Below are 17222 nucleotides of genomic sequence, written 5' to 3'. Positions count from 1 at the left end.
GCACCGTGCACAGAACAGAGGTCCGGCGTGCACCGTGCATGGAGCTTTTTTGTAACGTGCACCGTGGATCACCGTGCATGGCACTTTTGGCCTCAACGTGCACGTGCACAGACCCCCCCCCCCCCCCCTAATGGTGACCCTCAGTGTTAATTGCTGCAATTTCAGCTGGTGACAAGGTCTTGCCTTCCCGCTGTGCCATTTAATCCGATAAAAGTCATCACTTCCAGCAGTTGGCGCACAGTTTCTGCTGGTGGTCTGATCTCTGCATCCCGTTGTCCCGTTCTGTGACAGTCATGGAGGGACTCCACACACTCTTCGTGCTGTGTGTATTCGTCAGTTCTTTAGCTGGAGGGAGAGCTTGGGTAAGGATTTCATAGAAGTGCATACCTGCCTTAGTTATTGACTACTGTCCCTCCCTCTGTCTCTGTCGATGTGTGTGTGTGTGTGTGTGTGTGTGTGTGTGTTTGTGTGTGTGTGTGTGTGTTTGTGTGTGTGTGTGTGTGTGTGTGTGTTCGTGTGCTAGTGCGTGCGTGTGTGTGTGCGCGCGCGCTTGCGTGTGTGTGTATGTGCGTGTGTATGTGTGTGTGTGTGTGTGTGTGTGTGTGTGTGCGCGCGCGCGCGCGTGTGTGTGTGTGAGTGTGTGTGTGTGTGTTTGTCTAGTGTGTGTGTCTGTGTGCAGAGAGAATCTCCGCTGCCAGTGTTCAAAAACGTAAATGTGAGAACGACAAATGGCCTGACGCTGGTATCTATCAGGTACAGTGCACCAGATCATCCCAAGGCAGACTGGTTCATTGATGGCTTTCCTGTTCCACGTGAGTTTGCTCGTGTTTCCATCTCGTCACGGTGTGTTCTTACTCTTTAAACAGTTCGGACACCGATTGACCCCCCCAAAAAATAGACCGGTTAGATACCCTACTCAATGACCTAACTCTCGTTTATATGATTCTTGGCATGTCATCATATTCAAAATTATGTATCATTGTGATTTGCAATTGCAGTTTCAGGAAGGAAAAACCCACGACACAGACTCGCTTGCAGTCAGCAGGGCCGGACTAGGCGAAGAGGAGGGGGGGGGTTGCCAGTGGTGGCCGAGGGGGATGTCCCCTCTGGCGGCAGGGGCGGATCAGTTCATTTTATGACTGTGTTTTTTCAAAAGTATATTGTGAAGATATGGGTGTGAAGGCGCGAAGCGCCGAGCCGACGGCGCGAAGCGCCTAGCTTGCTAGGGGGGTCCGGGGGATTCCCCCCCCGGAAAATTTTGAAAAAAGGATGCAAAATGGTGCAATCTGGTGCATTCTGAGGATGATCATTACCAGTTTCAGGCAGCAGATTTTGTCACTGATTAATACCCCAAAAATTGAAACTCAATGTAAAATAAAGAAATGCATACCTCATTCAATATTTTTATTTTTTGGCTGGGGGGGGGTCCGGAAACCCTAGAATCCACCCCCCCCCCACCTCGTTGTGGGGGTCAGGGGGCAAAGCCCCCTGAAGCTGACGGGTAGGTCATATTCTGAGATAGGAAAATGGTCGCTCCTTGCATGAAACGGCATAAAATAAGCAATAATAAAAAAAAAATTAAATAAGTAAGGTACATGTTTAGGCTAGGGGGGGGGTTGCGCAACCCCCATAACCCCCCCGGTAGTCCGGCCCTGGTCAGGACAAAAAAGTTGACGCGAAAAAACCCACAAGAAAATTTACTGGTTATTTATTCTAACTAAAACTACCCAGCCACCATCAATCTTGTGGTTACGTGTTCGGTAAATTGCTGTTAGCACACACAAACATACATGAATCACATGGTTTATGATATCAACACTTACAATCATACAGTATCAATTGACACACAAACACACAAACGATCAATCAAACCCTGCGACATAATACATCAACCACAATTTAGACCCAAACTCAACCGACATGCACCTGAAACCACTCAGAAACAATCTGAGCATACTTGGTAACAACATACAAAATAGCTAACAACCCTTAATTCCCCAAGCGCCATAATCTCCCAATTCACGGGGGATAACCGGTCAAAGGCCGAGCGGAAGCCGAAGGCGGCGCCTGATACGGGTGAAGGCAAGTTTTGTCTGTTTTCTAGGTATTGTTTGATTTATGTCGGAATTTAAGGTAAGCGACTGATTCAGCGATGACTAAATTTGTTTCTCGATGCATAAAAAGTCAGGGAGCGATTGATATTTGCCCGTAAATAGCCTTCAAAGCTGAAAATGTCGGCGATCGAGCACCGGAAATGGCTGTTCGATGGGTTTTGCAAGTAGAAATGTGCTTTATTTCACCAAATCAGCTCGTATTTGGTATGGGTACGGGATTCTAGAGGACAAAGGAGTCAGAGGTGCAAAGAAGTGCTATTTGGGAATAGAATAAATCTTCCGAGCCAGTAGACAAGAGAAGGTCATATTTGAGAGATGCGCGTAGGCGGAGCTTTCCGACAAGCGAATGATACAGCAGATTGTAATTCAATCAAGTTTGCGATTTAATGAAACAGATCCTGTGATTGGTCAGAATGCCCCAACTCATTAAAAATTACTGGTCATTAATTGTCGATAACCACTCGCTAAAAAATCCATTAACAACCTGCTGGCGAGGCGCATTGATACAGCCTAAACCAGTCTCGGTTAGCTTTGAGAGTCATTTTACAAGTAGGAAATATGAAGGCCAACGAAATACCCAGACAATAAGGTATGCGAAGTGATGACGTCGAATACGTGACGTAAGTTGATGCATGAATTCTTCCGGACTACGTCAGTCAATTCCAAAGATCGCTTTTGTGATGAACAAATTTTGTTTTAGAGTTTGCTATCTAGAAACCCGTGAAAAAAGAAGGGAAAATCTGTGTGAAAGAAAACAAAACAGGAGCAGAGTGATACGATAGGAATACAGAGACATATTTTTTTGGACTTGACCCTTGCAGGTAGGTGGACTGAAAGTAGTGTGTGAACAGAACAGCACCAATTCTGTCTGTTTACAACCGCATGAAAGCAGGAAAGAGATCGTCGTCAGATTGAATTACAATAACATTAACATGCTTCCATTTGAAACTTCTCGGTCTTCATCGTGGATTGACGCCCTCCCAAAGTCTAATTGAAGCCCTCCGTCGCTTGGCTCCGTCGGGTTTCAATTACCTTTGGTCGGGCGTCAATCCCCGATGAAGACCTCGAAGTTTCAAATGGAAGCATGTTAATGTGTAATTAATCATTCGTTTTGATCAGAAACATAGTCTAGTTTTTATGAATGAGTTTTTTAATTAAAACAATCACGAGAACTCTCTCGCTTACCCGTAAATCTTTATCCTTGTAAAATAAAGTTCTCTCTCTCTCTCTCATAGATTCTTTTTGGCCTGTTGGCAAGTCTTCTCTCACTCGTTGAAATAATAGAAAACTGTTGATAACACATGGTAACCGGGGGAGGGGGGGGGGTGAGGGGGGGGGGGGTGAGTGAGCGCAAGGGCAGCTGATGGCGATGCCATTTGATGTCTGATTCGATCGCGGGGATGCATCGGCGGCCGTAGTTTGGGGGGGGGGGGGGGGGGGGGGGAGGGTAGCAGCAGATGTTGCCGGGAAGCGTCGTTTTGCGCTCTGTGTCTCTGCCCGGGTTTGGGGATGGGGTGGGGGAGCTATTAGCGGATGCCCCTTCACATGTCTACTCACCGGGGAGGGGGAGGGGTGTGCCACGGCAAGGATTTGTACGCCTTGAAAGAAAGGGTGAGAGGGCGGCCGCGGACTCTGCCGCTGGTAACTTTGCCGGCCAGCCGACTAAAGAGGAAACTCTCCAAAGTGATCTATGGCAGCATATAATAGCACCAAAAGTAAAATTACTCATTTCATTGATGTCTTATACAAGCACATGTTAAGACAAGCAATTGTAATATACCTGTGAGTCTTAGAAATATCCACATATTATACATTTACTAAAATCTCCAGAAGTTACAAATATCTGTGATAATATACTGTAAATGTATGTGCATTTCCTGTAGCCGTTTCTGTTTGTTTTTAGATCATGCAGAAAAATGGTTTTTACAAGGAGCAAGATCCGAGAAAACCACCGGCAAATACACCCTGGTGCATTCTCTGTAGACAGGCAAACCTGACGCCCACAAGAAGTGGACCTACATGTTTGAAAAAACAACAACACTTTTGTGGGTTGAATTAGTTCCTTTCTGTTGCAGTTATAGAAGTAAATACTCCTTTTGGATAATTTTCCTGATTGCATAACAGCCTCAAACGTTAGAAATAGTCATAGTTGTGCGTTTATATAGGTAATTCCGCATTGATATTTATACATGTCATTGGTAATTAGTAAATTATCAATGTGGAAGCACAAGTTGCACCCATATGGTTTCTGGCCACCACATGAATGGGAGTGCTGTGTTAACATTTTTTGTATTGCAAACTTCTTTGCACATTTGTGGCACTCAAAAGGCCTTTCATCTGAGTGTTTGTTCTTGTGGTGTATTTCAAGCAACTTTGGTCGTTTGAACGTTTTAAGGCACCCTGGTTCTGTACACACCACGGGTTCACCTTGGTAGTGCACTTGCCTTATATGTCTCTTCGGATTTTTGCCATATATAGGCGAACGATTTGCCACAATGGTGGCATATGGCCGGAGCAGCGGATCCGGATGGACCTGGCACAGGTCCATCTACTTCTTCCTCCACCTCCTCTGCCACAAGAACCATTTCTTCGTCTTCAGACTGCATCTGTATAAACAGATGCTCCAAACCCATTAGAATGAGTGTGTGTGGGTGTGTATGTATGGGTGTGTATGTGCGTGTGTGCGTGCGTGTGTGTGTGTGGGTGTACACGAGAGACAGCTATTTGGCTTAGTGTGTGTGTGCCGTTATCTAAGGGCAACAGGGTACGTGTGCTTCTAAGTTGATCACTATTTACATTGACAATGATGCACAGAACCGTTTTGCTGCACTGTACAGATGTACGCTTTTCTGAAATTTCGTTCACACGTGCCGCGACTGCTATCCAGTTCGTGGTATGATTAGAATACCAAACCGATGTCAAATACGAGCTGATTTGGTGAAATAAAGCACATTTCTACTTGCGAAACCCATCGAACAGCCATTAGGCTAAGCGAGAGAGTTCTCGTGATTGTTTTAATTAAAAAACTAATTCATAAAAACTAGAGACTATGTTTCTGATCAAAACGAAGGATTAATCTGCTGTATCATTCGCTTGTCGGAAAGCTCCGCCTACGCGCATCTCTCAAATATGACCTTCTCTTGTCTACTGGTTCGGAATATTTATTCTACTCCCAAATAGCACTTCTTTGCACCTCTTATGACTCCTTCGTCCTCTAGAATCCCGTACCCATACCAAATACGAGCTGATTTGGTGAAATAAAGCACATTTCTACTTGCAAAACCCATCGAACAGCCATTTCCGGTGCTCGATCGCCGATATTTTCAGCTTTGAAGGCTATTTACGGGCAAATATCAATCGCTCCCTGACTTTTTATGCATCGAGAAACAAATTTAGTCATCGCTGAATCAGTCGCTTACCTCAAATTCTGACATAAATCAAACAATACCTAGAAAACAGACAAAACTTGCCTTCACACGTGTCAGGCGCCGCCTTCGGCTTCCGCTCGGCCTTTGACCGGTTATCCCCCGTGCAATTTGTTCTTCAAAGAAAAATATAACCGCGACAATAACAGTCCGATCTGATCCACGTGCCCCGTATTTGCACACAACTACAATTACCACAAAAACATAAATGGTACCTTCCCAAACTGTTAACCTTCAAAGAAGAAAATTACAACATCTGCCAAACAACTACGCACACTGAAACTTTCAATTTGATTGAATAATGAGGCTCGAGGGTGTGACAGTGCCGCCTCAAGTTTTACAAAAAGCCGGATATGACGTAACCAAAGACATTTATAAAAATAAAAAAATCTGGGGATATCATGCCCAGGAACTCTCATGTAACATTTCATAAAGATCGGTCAAGTAGTTTACTTTGAATCGCTCTACACACACACACACACGCACAGACACACACACACACAGACACACATACACCACGACCCTCGTTTCGATTCCCCCTCTATGTTAAAACATTTAGTCAAAACTTGACTAAACGTAAAAAGGATTGCTTGTTCACAAACGCGGAAAAGGGCAACATCACATAGCCGCTCAGCACGTGCCAACAAAAAACTCTATTCAATGTTTGTTCAATACAGGTGAGCGTTTCAGTAAAGACCTCCGTGCACCCAGAAAATGAATACAAATATAAAAATAACAACAACAAAAAACGTTTGCACAACAAACCACCATGCTTTGTCAAGCACAGCTACACCACGCAAAATAACACGTCATAACATACATGGACGACACCAACACTAGCAAGAAAAACTCGGCCGTAACCAATCATAAAGGATGTCCGATATTAGCAAAGTCGAATTTCTGGGTCATCGCTGTCGGACGTGTTTTAAGGACAACTACAAATGCTAAACGCACGACCTAATAAGCTTTATGACAGTGGCACTTTTCGCGCTCCTAGCCGTACGTGTAAGCTTTTGTTTCTGATATGCCGTGCTTGTAGGCTACATGTTCAAATATTCTCTTTTGAACAAGGGACATAATGTGTCCTGTGTTGCTTGAACAAGGCACGCAGTATCTTATGTTTATTGTGTATAAGTAACCCAAAATACGAAGTATCTTATAAGCAAGTGATATAATGTCTCATGTGTATTATAAACGCGCTACGCAGTGTCTCGTACGTGTGCATTGTAGACAAGCGAAGCAATGTCTCATGTGTCTTATGAAAAACTCACGCAATGTCTCATACGTCTTTTGAACAAGCGACGCAATATTTCAAGCCTATTAGTATTACGGAACAAAGACTCAATGTCTCATGTGTATCATGAACAAGCGACGCAGTATCCCATGAGGCATACAAACAAGCGACGCAATGTCTCATGTGTCTTTTGAACAAGCGACGCAATACGTGTCGTGCAATTGGTGTGCAGAGTACGTTACTGGGTACTTCACAATTAACTCGGCGGATGAGTTTGCGTTGCTGTCGACCAGTGAGAATGGCAAGCCGATCAGCGTGTGTCTGACTCTCAACGTGGGCAAGACTTGTCTCTACGTGCGTACTCAGCCCCCCGACCTGGACCAGAGAGAGGACCTGGACTTTCCTTGGCCTCTGATTGTTCCAGGTGAGGTTATAGTTTTGTGTGTGTGTGCGTGTGTGTGTGTGTGTGTGTGTGTTTGTGTGTGTGTGTGTGTGTGTGTGTGTGTATGTGTGTTTGTGTGTGTTTGTGTGTGTGTGTGTGTGTGTGTGTTTGTGTGTGTGCTCGGCCTTTAGACCTGGAAAAGAAAGTAGACTCAGACTTGAAAGAACTTTATCTAGCAATACTGTAACAATTGCGACGGTGATGATGATGGTGATGATGATGATGATAATGATGATGATGATGATGATGATGATGATGATGATGATGATGATGACGACGATGACGATGATAATGATGATAAGGTAATGAAAAAGGAGATCCAAGCTGAACGCAATCATCAACACTGATAGAAAAAGTAAATGTAGCGAACAGATAGCGATGATGATGGTTGTTGCTGTTGCTAATGAAGAACATCAATTCCTAGCACCACGAGTACGATACGACGAAGGACGAGTCACCAGGCTGTTCGTGTCACAACTAAACACAGCCCACACCTACAACTACACCGCTGTTTTCTACGCCAAGAGTCCCGGTCACTACTCTCCGCTCCTCAAGGCTGAGTCACGTGACATGGAGGGCGGGAGGGAGGGGGACCTGGTTACCATGGCACCCGTGACGTCAGGCTCCGCGGGCTGGATGGTGAGCGTGGCAACGGACAGGAAGGAGATGGAGGGGGTGTTGCTGCTGAACACAGTGTTCACGTCCACCTCCGGTACGTCCCTGTCTGTTTTCTTCTGGTGTGTTGCTCTGTCGGGTTTCCCCTGGTGCTTATATGCCCTTGTCTGATTTCTCCTGGCGTGTAAGTCCTGTCTGTTATTTTCTGGCGTGTTTGTCCTGTCTGTTTGTCCCTTGGCGTGTTTGTCCTGTCTGTTTTCCCCTAGTGCTTATGCCCTTGTCAGTTTTCCCCTGGCGTGTTTGTCCTGTCTGTTTGTCCCTTGGCGTGTTTGTCCTGTCTGTTTTCCCCTAGTGCTTATGCCCTTGTCAGTTTTCCCCTGGCGTGTTTGTCCTGTCTGTTTGTCCCTTGGCGTGTTTGTCCTGTCTGTTTTCCCCTAGTGCTTATGCCCTTGTCAGTTTTCCCCTGGCGTGTTTGTCCTGTCTGTTTTCCCCTGGCGTGTTTGTCCTGTCTTTTCCCCTAGTGCTTATGCCCTTGTCAGTTTTCCCCTGGCGTGTTAGTCCTGTCTGTTTTCCCCTGTTGTGTTTGTTCTGTCTGTTTTCCCCTAGTGCTTATGCCCTTGTCAGTTTTCCCCTGGCGTGTTAGTCCTGTCTGTTTGTCCCTTGGTGTGTTTGTCCTGTCTGTTTTCCCCAAGTGCTTATGCCCTTGTCAGTTTTCCCCTGGCGTGTTAGTCCTGTCTGTTTGTCCCTTGGTGTGTTTGTCCTGTCTGTTTTCCCCAAGTGCTTATGCCCTTGTCAGTTTTTCCCTGGCGTGTTAGTCCTGTCTGTTTGTCCCTTGGTGTGTTTGTCCTGTCTGTTTTCCCCAAGTGCTTATGCCCTTGTCAGTTTTCCCCTGGCGTGTTTGTCCTGTCTGTTTTCCCCTAGTGCTTATGCCCTTGTCAGTTTTCCCCTGGCGTGTTAGTCCTGTCTGTTTGTCCCTTGGTGTGTTTGTCCTGTCTGTTTTCCCCAAGTGCTTATGGCCTTGTCAGTTTTCCCCTGGCGTGTTAGTCCTGTCTGTTTGTCCCTTGGTGTGTTTGTCCTGTCTGTTTTCCCCAAGTGCTTATGCCCTTGTCAGTTTTCCCCTGGCGTGTTTGTCCTGTCTGTTTTCCCCTGTTGTGTTTGTTCTGTCTGTTTTACCCTGACCTTTTCGCTTATGCGTGTGCTTTTCTTCTTGGGCGTAGGTCAATGTTATCACCCTCGCTATCATTCTTATGTTTTGCTGAGTTTTTCTTTCGTCCAGTGGCATCGTCTTGGTGCGGTGTTGTTTTAAACTAAATCGTCAGGCAAAAATAATCAGTGACCGTATTTTATGTGTGGATGGCTGCATGATTTGGAGCAGAAGTGCCCTGGGCATGATGATAATAACGACGATGACGATGAGGATGCTGCTGTTGCTGCTGCTGCTGCTGCTAATTAAGACGTTGATGTGGAGAAGAAGAGCGAGGTGGGCCTAAAAGAGGACATGCCAGAAGACAAAGCGATATGATGCAAGCAAATGAACCGTTTCGTTGTTACAGGCCTGGTGAGCACTGTCACTACCAGTCGACCCATCAACATCTACTCCAGACAACACACCGCCCCCTTTCCTCCGGGGTTTTTGTCTACCATACCACGTGACTCTCTCGACCTACCCTGGGTATGCCGGGACGGTACCAGCTGTCAGATCACGTGTCCTTTCGTCAGCAATGGTGACGTCACTGTAACCATCGCACGCGTCATCAATAATGACGAAGTTGAGCAACTCCCCGTCGTGTCTGTGTCGGGTGAGATGGTGAGGCTGGGGGATTACCTCGGCGAGGCCAGATTCACTGTACTTCATTTCAACAGGACCGAATCCCCCGGGTTGTTTCGTTGCGACATCGCAACGTCTGACGACGCTCATTTCTACGATGTGAGAGTCTAAGCTATGTGCTGCAAGTTCTACTCCTAAACACGATCGCTCTCTGGCAAAAGGGGTAAACAAACGAAGATATGTGTACATGTTTATCACCACTGTAACCTTCCAAACTGTCAAGTTATATTCTTTGACGAAAGCACTCACCTCAATCTTTCTTGAGAAAAGAGTCCAGTAAGACTTGACCCATGTTAACCGAAGGTGTCTTTTTGTAAAAACGTGCAAAGGTGGACTCCGACGACCATCCGGCAGCTTTCATTATGACATCAATTGGCGTGCCCCTGGCAGCCACTGCCGACGTACTTGCAGATCTGGTGTGTGAGCCGTGAACAAAGAGGTATCCGCACCTGCTCTACTCAGAGTGTCTCTAATCCACCGAGCCAGTGTATCTTTGGAAATAGGTCCATGAGGCTTTTGATAACTTACGAACAGTTTATCTGTGTCTCCCAAGTCCTTTGTACGACGTAAATATTCTTTGAGCGTTGCAATTACACACAGGTTAGGATTTTTGTCAAACGACAATAACTCAATTGGAGCTACATGTTTTCCTTTCTTTGATTGTTTCATCACTGAGTTTATATGAAACACACACTTGTAGCCTGTAAGTTTCATCACTGAGTTTATATGAAACACACACTTGTAGCCTGTAAGTTTCATCGACGACAAAGAAAGGGAGTGAATTGTCTGACACCTTTGTCCGGATAGGATAGCGATCAATGTAGCTAACTTGCTTGATAATTCTTTTAAAGTCAATTTTCCCAATGGGATAAGATTCTCTAGATAAGAGAGAACTGTGTCTACGTCCCACGTAGCAGAGTACTTAGGGAAAGATGGTCTCAATTCAAAAATCCCCTTTACAAACCGCTTAACCAATCTGTGTTCACCAAAATTGCCACAGTCTTCTATTTCAAGGTAGCCTGAAAGCGCTGATCTCGCAACACAGATACTACTATAACTCTGTCCAGCAGCAAACAATGTTCCCAGGAAATTTACTGCATCGATTACAGAAGGGTGAACCGGATCAATGCCTCTTTTACTCGCATACATTTTCCACTTTTTGATGTATACGGCGTACAGTTTAGCTGTCCCTGTTCTCCAGGATGCGCAGACCACTGAGGCTGCTTGCTGCGAAAGTCCTCTGCTTCTGAGCCTACCCCTGATACTTTGCAAATAAGAATTTGCAGTGTTTTTCTGAGCCGATGCTCCATGTTTGGGTTTGCAGGCATGTGAAGTAGATTGTCCCTTGCTGACACAAGAACTGGCTTCTCTATCAACAGACTCCCTAACCGAGGGAACCAGGGCTGGCTTGGCCAGTATGGAACCACTATCACACCTTGTGCTTTGTCCTTGTTCATCTTTTGTAGTACCCTGGGCAGTAAACAAAAAGGTGGAAAAGCATACAATGGCAAACCATATAACGACATGCTAAGTGCATTGACACTAACCGCTTCTGGATCCGGCCGATATGCTACGTATCTGGGGTACTGACGATTAATTCGGGAAGCAAACAAATCTATCTCTGGCTCAAACTCAAGTATTTGAAGAGCGTGGGAGAGTAAATTCGAATTTAACTTCCACTCAGCATCTAAATTCAGTTTTCTAGATTCTTCATCAGCTTCGACATTCTCTACACCAGGTATGTACGCAGTTGTCACCCAAATGTCTCTATCTACACAGAAGTTCCAGATTTCCTTCGTCACAGCATTACACTGAGCTGAGTGATTAGTTCCCATGTTAGCTGTGCATGCCACAGCTGTGGTATTATCGAGCATAAGTCGAATGTGAATACCCCTCTTGTCACTCGCGAAAGCCTTCAAAGCAAACAATGCAGCTTGCAGTTCTAACACATTAATGTGCATCTGTTTTTCTGTCTGTGTCCAGTGCCCACCTGTTCTGCCCTCAGTACAAGAACAACCCCATCCTGTTAGAGACGCATCTGAATGGATAACAAATTCTGGCTCTCCTGGTGAAACCTCAACCGGGCTATCGGCTACTAGAATGTTATCTCTCCACCATACCATGTCCTGTTTGGCTTCCTCTGAGAAAATCACTTCAGCATCATAGTTTCCATGGTTCTGTTCTAATGCCACAATGTTGTCATTTTCCATGTTTCTGTACCACAGAGCCCCATATTTCACTCCTTGAAAACTAGCCACTGCCATGCCAATCAATTTAGCAAGCTCTCTAATCTTTGATCTCCCTTTGTCCAGTAGACTATTGGCTAAAACCACGATCCTGTTCTTCCTTTCTTGAGTCAGCCTCACTGTCATTGTCTCTGAGTTGATTTCAAACCCCAGATACGTAATTTGGTGGGAAGGCCTGATAACTGATTTGGTGGGATGGATGACAAACCCCAGTTTTTGAAACAAATCAATTGATGTTAATAAAATTGTGTTACAGAACATGAAAACAACGTACCAAATCTGTTCAATGTGTATCTGTTAATTGTGACCATGACAAGACACTGTTTGTCTCACATGTGCTTCTAATGTCAACAGTGATCATTCTTACTTTTCTTCACAACTTCAATGGCTTAAAGAACCGAATCATCTTTATAAATGCCTACACTTAGGTTTAGTAGGTTCTAAACTGAACAAGGTAATAGTTCTGACATAAGCTTTAAAACCAGTTTTGACAAAACTTGGCATGAAGTGATGGTGCCTGTATGTAATTATGGTCTTCAGTCAAATTAAGCATCACACTGCATGTTCCTTCTGGAAGAACGCTGTTTGTGCAAAAGTCCCTGCATGTCCCTTTGTATATTTCTGTTACTGAAAATAAAGAGGAAATAGCATTTTCTTGGCTTTTCCCTGATGACTAGAATGCTTTTAATCATCTAAGGCCTACAGACATTTCACTGTCAATGTATTTGCAAAAAAGACGGTTCAACATAGATAGAAGTCGAACTTACAGATACGATGTATTTCCTTCAGTCCACTGTATATAGCGTTTGATACATTTCAGCTAAACTAAGTTGCTTCATTTTACATGCAGGTGAAATCTCCATTGGCTTCAGGAAATTTGAACAGAGTGTGTGCACAAGATCTCAAGGATGCTGGTGTCAACCCCGGTGTCTATGACACCTTATACATGTCAGTAAAAAAAACATCAAGAGAACTGCCGCTTGTTTTCGTTATATGCACTGTACGATGTACTTGCAAGGTTTAAGTCTCTTCGCACTACCTGATAATGACATGCCCTGTACTGCAAAAGATCGCCAACAATAATTTCTTATTTTAACGCTTCATCACAAAGCTCGTTTTCTACAACAGTAATACCAAATCCGTTTAAAAGTGCAGCCAGGCCGTGTATCAAATCAAATAATATTAATTGTACTTAATTATCTCAAATACAGGTATTGAAGCTTATGTGTAATAACATAAAGACGAATGAAACACTACAACATTAGCATTACCTTAAAATATACCGTAAACTACCTTGTATAGCCTACGCCCCCCCCCCACCCCCCAATTTTGTCCAAAAGTTGGGGGTGGGCGTTTAATTGGTACTAAACTCTTTGCATGAGCGGTTCCTTTACTATACATAAATAAGGATATTATGGTCAGTGTTCAAAGGATGCGTTATTGCACAAAACGTCCATCTCTCCCTCACACACACAAGCACACGCACAAACAGAATTCTGCAAGCAAACCACGAAGGAAATATTGTTGTTTTATTGTATGTTATTGTCAACAAGTTTATAACTAAAATAGATAGTGATCTGTGGAACAGATTAATCCAGGTCTGTGGTGAACAAACCCAAATCAGCATTTTACCTTTAAGCAAATAAACGCAAGTCACGTTTATCTCGGAAACTAAAAAATATTTGTTGTCAGTGTGTAACCCAATGAGGGGTAACTGTGTACGAGGGATAACGTCTTGCCTTCAAAGGCCGCGATAGAGGGTAAACAAACACCAGTCTGTTCATTCGTTATGTTCTAACTCCTCGAAGTCGACCTCTCTATTCACTTGCAAATATCGTCATGTCAAAACGATTTGCGTGAAGCGATATTACTACATTTAGTCAACCCTTCCAACTGACAAAATGAAATTGACCACACATATACTCCACAGCTGTATCACCGGCATTCATGCCTTGCGGACTTGCCGACACGTTCTCACAACAGAGATCGTTCAGAAAGTGACAAGCCAGTATAGCGCATTAGCGTACAGCATTTCACAGTTAAACGCGCGTTTTGATATTCTTTCTAATTTTCAGACCTTGCTTTAAATCCAAACATAACATATCTATATATGTTATTGGAATCACGATACCAAAAAGAATCAGATGAAATTGTTTTTAAACTACTGAACCAATCTTCATAAAACTTTAGTTGAGATTTCCTTGGTATGAAGATCGGTCCAGTAGTTTACTCACATATCGCTCTACACACACACACACACACACACACACACACACACACACACACACACACTGACACATACACACACACACACACACACACACACACACTGACACATACACACACACAAACACACACACACACACGCGCGCACACACACACACACACACACACACACACACACACACACACACAGACCCTCGTCTCCATTCCCTGTCTATGTTAACACATGTAATCTAAAATTGACTAAAAGTAAACAAAATAAGACAACATGCACAGACTGACAACAAGAACATACAAGCCAGAGCACATGTGTTTTTCTTGACAGAGCACGACTACAGTTAACCAGTCTCGCCTTGTCTGGTTTGCGAGGAGCTGATGACTCAGTTTGAGGGGTTCACTAGTCCGAGGCTTCACTAGTCCGAGGGTTCACTAGTCCGAGGGTCCACTAGTCCGAGGGTTCACTAGTCCGAGGGTTCACTAGTCCGAGGGTTCACTATAGACGCTTGAACAAAGGATATTCAATTTGATTTGTTTTTATTTTGTGTGTGTATGTGTGCGTGGATGTGCGTGTGCGTGCGTGCGTGTGTTTTTCACTGCTGTGGGAACCAAATCGAAGAATATTCTCATAAAAACACTGAGTTGTTTTCATTCAAAAAGATAATGTGGTGTTTTATATTTTGACTGAAGAAATCTCAGACTATTTCCCCCAAGAAACTTAGTTATTTATATTTGAACTGAAGAAAGGATATTAAATGTATCAGGATACCGCCCCGACTGGACAATTACGTGATCGAACTGCCTACAGTTTTTAGTCATATTATATAGCACCTCGGGTTTCCTTTTGCCCGTTATCCCACCGACCTGAATTATGGAGAGGATCGAGCCTGGGTTGTACTAGAGCCTCACACATAATTTCATTGAAATCGGTTCTCAAACATCGGATATCTATTTGCGGACAGACACACACACACACACACACGCACGCACACACACACACACACACACACACACACACACACACACACACACACACACACACACACACACACACACACACACACAGTGAAACTTATATACCGCCTTTTAAGGGGCGGTATAATAACTGGAAAATCAAGCGTCTATAGTAAAGCCTCGGACTAGTGAACCCTCGGACTAGTGAACCCTCGGACTTGTGGGACGTTCCCGTGAACACTGGCTGAGATTTTTAAAAAAAAATCTGTGCACCACACCGGGCTGACACGTGTGGGGCGATGGAGGTCACTGGGCATGAACATGATTCACGGATTTTATTTTTAAATATTTTTTTTCCCCCACGGACTCCGCTTCTTCAGTGAACACTCGTTTTCATAATTTTATGTTCTTGTCTGACATGCGGACAGTGAATCTGTTTTCAACAATTTTTGCCAATTTTTCAGCAACTGGGGCCCCATCTTTTTCTGCCAGCTCTAGATCTAATTCCAGAGTGTCCAGAATATCAGGTTTACTAGTGCTACTGTTAGCGTTTTTCACCACCACCATCTTCCTCCTCGCCCCTGTCGAGCTCATTTGTGTCTTCTTCACTGACCCTGTCAACGACAATGCCAGAGAAGTTTTGGACCCTGTCGGAACTGGCTTCATTCTCGTGTTCAACACTGTCACTCTCTTCTAAATGATGCATACTTTTCTCCATACTATCAAATCGTCGCATCAACTCCGAAAACATCTCTTGCACTCCAGAGTTAGCGCCAATACGCGACAAATCTGCGCATTCCTTTCTTTCGCTATCTGAATCATCACGAAGGTCCGCCATTGTCTTTCCGCTGTTTGCGTGGACGCAAATACCCATGAAAGAAAAACTGTTCACTCACCTAAACCATTGAGAAATACAATACACAAAACAATCCAAGCAACACATTGAAGTGCAGCTTTCCACAAATAATTACACACACAAGAAGGATGTAAGCGATAATCCAAGAGATGAAAAATATGTCTGGTAGTGAAGCACTGCGTGCGTATTGAGTGAGCTTGCGCATGCGCGTTCTTCTATTCCTTGACGTAAACGTCGTGGCATGTTGAGACTAAATCCAGAAGGTTTTAACAATCATACATTCCCAAAATAAGTGAAAAGTTGTCTCTTCATGATACCCGCAAAAAGTGCAAAGCGATGAATTTTTAATTTTACACAAATATAAATATTTATTACAAGGTAGAATCCGGTGTAAGACTAAGAGTCGCAGCTGAAACCACCTTAAACTTACATCAACAGTACTTTGAAAGGGTTTAAAATTTTTTTTTCCAATTCATATTACTTTCACTGGTGCTATTCCATTTTGAAACCGCGGATGGAATAACGTTAGACTGTTTAAAGCATTTTGGTCTTCAAGTCTAAGGGACCTTAGCAAGTTGGTCAGACAAACACACCCCCCCCAAAAAATAAAAAATAAAATAAAAATAAAAATAAACAAGTCGCGTAAGGCGAAAATACAACATTTAGTCAAGTAGCTGTCGAACTCACAGAATGAAACTGAACGCAATGCAACGCAGCAAGACCGTATACTCGTAGCATCGTCAGTCCACCGCTCACAGCAAAGGCAGTGAAATTGACAAGAAGAGCGGGGTAGTAGTTGCGCTAAGAAGGATAGCACGCTTTTCTGTACCTCTCTTCGTTTTAACTTTCTGAGCGTGTTTTTAATCCAAACATATCATATCTATATGTTTTTGGAATCAGGAACCGACAAGGAATAAGATGAAAGTGTTTTTAAATTGATTTCGAAAATTTAATTTTCATATTAATTTTTATATATTTAATTTTCAGAGCTTGTTTTTAATCCAAATATAACATATTTATATGTTTTTGGAATCAGCAAATGATGGAGCATAAGATGAATGTAAATTTGGATCGTTTTATAATTTTTTTTTATTTTTTTACAATTTTCAGTTTTTTAATGACCAAAGTCATTAAGTAATTTTTAAGCCACCCAGCTGAAATGCAATACCGAAGTCCGGGCTTCGTCGAAGATTACTTGACCAAAATTTCAACCAATTTGGTTGAAAAATGAGGGCGTGACAGTGCCGCCTCAACTTTCACGAAAAGCCGGATATGACGTCATCAAAGA

At 43.7% G+C, this 17222-nt stretch overlaps 1 protein-coding gene across 1 annotated transcript; it reads left to right on the top strand.

Moving 5' to 3' along the window:
* The first annotated feature begins 216 nt into the window (after positions 1–216).
* LOC138978246 (uncharacterized) lies at positions 217–12555 on the top strand. Its single transcript, XM_070350913.1, has 5 exons — positions 217–362; positions 680–812; positions 7006–7197; positions 7640–7927; positions 9384–12555. The coding sequence occupies exons 1-5, from the start codon at positions 294–296 to the stop codon at positions 9767–9769; spliced, it is 1068 nt and encodes a 355-aa protein (XP_070207014.1). The 5' UTR covers positions 217–293; the 3' UTR covers positions 9770–12555.
* The last annotated feature ends 4667 nt before the right edge of the window (positions 12556–17222 follow it).

The sequence above is a fragment of the Littorina saxatilis genome, linkage group LG1 (assembly GCF_037325665.1).
Source record: "Littorina saxatilis isolate snail1 linkage group LG1, US_GU_Lsax_2.0, whole genome shotgun sequence".
NCBI classification, from domain to species: Eukaryota; Metazoa; Mollusca; class Gastropoda; order Littorinimorpha; family Littorinidae; genus Littorina; species Littorina saxatilis.
The sequence above is the reverse complement of the archived record's forward strand: the minus strand, read 5'-3'. Positions and strand labels throughout refer to the sequence as shown.

Bases quoted from the DNA above. Each gene is read 5' to 3' on its own strand.
- LOC138978246 (XM_070350913.1), top strand. From the start codon at position 294: ATGGAGGGACTCCACACACTCTTCGTGCTGTGTGTATTCGTCAGTTCT. The intron at 363-679 runs GTAAGGATTTCA...GTCTGTGTGCAG, and splicing joins TAGCTGGAGGGAGAGCTTGG to AGAGAATCTCCGCTGCCAGT. The intron at 7,198-7,639 runs GTGAGGTTATAG...ATCAATTCCTAG, and splicing joins TTGGCCTCTGATTGTTCCAG to CACCACGAGTACGATACGAC.